General features: G+C 22.2%; 1 protein-coding gene across 1 annotated transcript in view; it reads left to right on the plus strand.

Moving 5' to 3' along the window:
- LOC102681221 overlaps positions 1 to 3340 on the plus strand; it is a 4101-nt gene extending 761 nt beyond the window's left edge. Inside the window, exons 2-3 of the mRNA XM_006623484.2 lie at positions 1191 to 1368; positions 1559 to 3340. Coding sequence (XP_006623547.1) covers positions 1191 to 1368; positions 1559 to 3213 — 1833 coding nt within the window. The 3' untranslated portion in view covers positions 3214 to 3340. The remainder of the gene's footprint in view (positions 1 to 1190; positions 1369 to 1558) is intronic.
- Positions 3341 to 4776: the final 1436 nt, after the last annotated feature.

The raw sequence follows: 4776 nt of genomic DNA on the forward strand, positions 1-4776 counted from the left end.
TAATATGATATAAATACAATATAATTTTTAATTTATACGTTCTAAAATATTAAAGTGTTATTAACGAAATTTAATAAATAATTTAATTATTAGAAAAATACTTTTATAATAAGATATATTTGAAAAATTATTTTTTTTCTCCATATCTTCAATATGATATATTTTTATACATTTATATATTAATTATGTTTAATATTGTGTCACAAAATATTAATAATATTGTCAATTATTACTTCTTAATCAATGATATGAAGCAGTAGTGAATAAGAAATAATTTGAAAAAAATTCAAAGGAATAAATATTATAATATATAGTTATTTTTTATTTTATATAATTATATTTTAAATAATCATATATGGAAAATTATTTTTATAAAAAAAAATTGAGTATTACAATAGAATTATATTTAAAAAAAATTACACTATTTTTTTTCTGAAGAATCTTGTTACTATTTCAATTTAAGAATTTTCAATTATCAATTAATTTTACATATAATTAAACAAATATAAAAGAATACTATTTTTAATTTATGCGTTTCTAAGTTATTAAAATGTTATTAAAATTTAAAAATTATTATAAGAATACATTATACAATAATGTTAGATATATTTGTAAAAACTTATTTTTCTTTTTGGCATCTTCAATATAATATCTTTTTGTACACTCGTATAATTAATTATCGTTGTGTCACAAAATATTAATTTATATTATCAATTACTATGTCTTAGTGATACATAAAGTAGTACATAAGAAATATTAGCATAAGAAGAATTTGAAAGAAACTCAAAGGAATAAATTTTATGCGTTTTTTTAATTATACATAATTTTATTTATTATATTTATATTATATTTATATTTTAAATTTTTAATTATATATAATTATTCTTTAAATAATTTTAAATACAAGATTATTTTTATTAAGAAATTAAATTTTATTTATACAAAATTTTGAATAATAATCTAATTCATTTTACTTAACATTTAATTTTTTCTTAACATTTTTTTTTAACATTTTAATTATAAATAAGAACAAAAAACGGACTTTAAAAGTATTTATTTGATTGTTTTAATATTGATAAATTTTTTATAACATAATTTTATTTAATCTTAATTTTTATTAATGTTATTAATTTATTAATATTATTAATATTATTAAAAGTATGACTTTCGTTATTATTTTTGTTGATCAGGACGAGCAATTGACGGAAGCAAGACTGAAAGTTCAACGATCTTTTCAAAAGTTATCCATTTCAGACTGGCACTCGCACAAATGTTCTAATCCATCAAACTTAGTAAAAGTTACGCCGTTTGAATCTCGTCCACCATCCTGGAAAAATTTTAAAGAAAAATCTACGCTATATTCGATGAATATGTTAGGTATTTATTAATATTTATTATTTATAAATTTAAAAATAAAATATTGTATTTAATTAAATTGATTATAAAATATTTAATTATATTTTTATATTTTTCAATTTTTAAATTCAAATTTATAATAAAGCGTATTCATTATAAAAATATTAAGCGTTTAAATATACTTCAATATAATTTTTAATTTATTTATTAGGTGACAAAAAGCTAAATGAAGAAATTAAGGCCAAGGTCCCACCTAGAACAACAATTATCAACAATGAAAATTATTATCCGAAAAGATTGACGGGAACAAAGTATAAAGAATGTTCAAATTGTGCATCAAAGGATAAAACGTTCGATACAAATATTCCAAAAGTAAAGCTTTCCAAAAACATTTACGGGACCTATCCCAAAATGTCGCCTTCTAGAAAAGTTCAAAATATAAATATTGTTTTACCAGTTAGACCAAAAATTGAACCGTTAACAAATCAAATTAATGTTAACAAAAAAAATGACTATTCTAATAATAGCGGAACTCCTCGAGAAAGTAGGCAAAGGAATAACGACGCCATTCAAATTTCCGACATCGTGACAACCCCTATAAGAACGCCAAACATGAAATCAAATTTTAAAATTCCCGCCACTTCTACTCCAAAATTCTCTCGAGCTTACTTATTTTCGTCGAACATCAGTGAAGATACTCCAAAAATGAAAAAGACCCGTTCCCGAAACATTTTGGAGAAATCTTACATCTTCGAAAATAAATCTATGAACGAATCGGATGATTACAAGCTTGATAATACTTTTAAATGTAGAAAATTGTCTAAGAATATGCTAGAAAAAGCATCTATTTTCGACAGCAGTTTAAGGATAGAAAACTTTGATCGAGATTACAAAGAAGATATAAGATGTTACAAAGAAACACCAGTAAAAACACCAAAAGAGAATTCGCTATTACAGAGAAATATTCGATCGATTGATTCAATTTTATCGAAAGACGATTATGATTTGACTATGCCAAAATCTTCATCCATGGTTCGTGACATTGCAAAGAAATTGGAAATCGCAAATATATCTTCTCCGGATGAATCTACACTAAGAACCAAAATGAATTCTATTTTCCAAAGAAAAAAATCAAATCGACCGAACTCGATCATTCATTTTATAAGAAGTAAATATGAAAAGGAAAAAACTATTAAAGAAATGATGGGAAATTTAACAGAGAAAGAAAACAAATCTTCATTATCGCGTCAGAATTATGATACTAAAGTTAATCAGAATGCCGTGAAACAACTGGTGAATATAAACAAAGACAAAGAGATTGAGTCTAAGGTTAAAATTTATCATCAATCGTTAAAAAGAAATTTCGTATGTGAAGAAGATAGTTTCAGCGAGTCTGAAGCGAAATCTGTTGTTACATCAACCTCCCCTAAGGACACGGATAGCAGCAGTGATACTGATCAAAAATCACTTTATCTAAATTATGAGCACGATTCATACGATAATGAAAATTCAACAACGGAGAAAACATTGGAAACTGAAGAAAAAGTTTTTCAAGATGAAAGTGATGATGATGTTTATTGGATACCTGTATCTAATCCGTACAAATTTCCAAGAACTAGTTCCTTATTGACAATCTCTAGTCAAATTTCTATTGATACCCCGTCTCCATGTATCAGTCCAATCAGAATGGAAGAGGAAGTGGATATTGTGCAAAAACATTGGAGAAACACTACCAGGAAAATCAACCCTTTTTATAGGATTGACGAAACAATAGTGATAGATTCAGGATATTCTGATAAGTCTGAAGCGATTATGAATAATTCTGGATCATCGATAACGGATAGTTATTATCAATGATTCTCGATCGAAAAACAGGTTAGGTTAGGTTAAAAAAGTTTTCTAGATAGAATTTAATCGTTGATTAGTTTTTATCTTGATATAAGTTTTTATCTTCAAATTATCTTCAAATTGGAAAAATGTAGGATTTTGGTAATTAGCAAGAGCGATAGATCTGTGAATTATACCGTGATATAATTTAATATCATGAAAAATAATCTAATTTATTTGAAAATTTACTTTAATATCTGTTGTCAATAATTCTATAAATATAATTTTTGAAATGAATGATTGAAGCAAAATATAAAATATTAATTATTCTATATTTTATTTCAATATCTCGTTACATCTGCGATAAATAATTTTCATATTTTTGTTCGAGTTTAATTTGTTTTTTTATGATGAATAAATACATTGAATGTTAAATGAATGGATCATTCAAAAAAAAATTTTTTAATTGAAAATCTTAATCTATGAAATTGCATTATATTACTGAATAATTCTTTCGTTCCTCCCATTATATTAATTTCTTGTAGGAGATTTATATGGATATCAACAAAATCAAAATCTTATTGTAAAAATTCTTTAATATTATTGTAAATTACTTTTATTATATATTCAAGAAAAGCGTTAGCAATAATTTAAGGACACTTATATAGCAGAGAATATATGTATATATACATAATTTTTTTTTACCCGATTAAGAAACGATTGTATAAAAATGATTTGAATGAAAAATCTACGAGGAAATAAATATAATAGTGTTCAAATATGTGTTTCATAAAACATGCTATTGTTCACTATATATAATTTACATTCTACGTATAAAATGCAAATTTTTTCTTTGGCAATTCGAACAAATGTTTAAATACTCAATAATAGTTTTTGATTGCTATTTAGAGATAAATAGTTGTAAGTAGAGAAAATTTGATGAAAATTTTAGTGAATTACTAGTTACTTCGAATAGTTATGGTCTAACGTATAGATCGTTCTTCATTTTTTTCCATAAATATTTTTATGACTTTCGCATTTACTTTACTATTATTATTTTAAAATTCAACATAGTTTTCTTCTTCTAAAATTATAATCATTTAATATTTTGATATTTACTAAATTATAAAATTTTAAAATTTAAATAAAAATTAACATAGGAATTAAAATTGAAAATGTTTAATTATTAAATATTACTTATGTGCCTTTCAGTAGATAAAGTGATATAAAATAAAAAAAAATTTTGATTAACATTTTAAAATTTTGTAAAATATTTCTTGAAGTATAAATTAATATTTTTTGAATAAAATTGTAATTAACTAAAAATTTGTAACTACTATTCTTATAATTTTTAAAGAAAATATAAAATAATATTGTAATAATGATATGATATAATTTTTGCAGAAAAAGAGAATGAAAAATAAAATAAAAAATACAAATTTATTTTAAAATTTTATTAATTTTTTTTCTGTTATAATAAATTATAATAGTTTAAATTAAATTAAAATAAATTTTATTTTATTCTTTAAAATCTTATATATATATTATATACATACACATATAGTGTATATATATATATATATATATATATAT

Source organism: Apis dorsata, unplaced genomic scaffold (genome assembly GCF_000469605.1).
Source record: "Apis dorsata unplaced genomic scaffold, Apis dorsata 1.3 scaffold_896, whole genome shotgun sequence".
In the NCBI taxonomy this organism is placed as follows: Eukaryota; Metazoa; Arthropoda; class Insecta; order Hymenoptera; family Apidae; genus Apis; species Apis dorsata.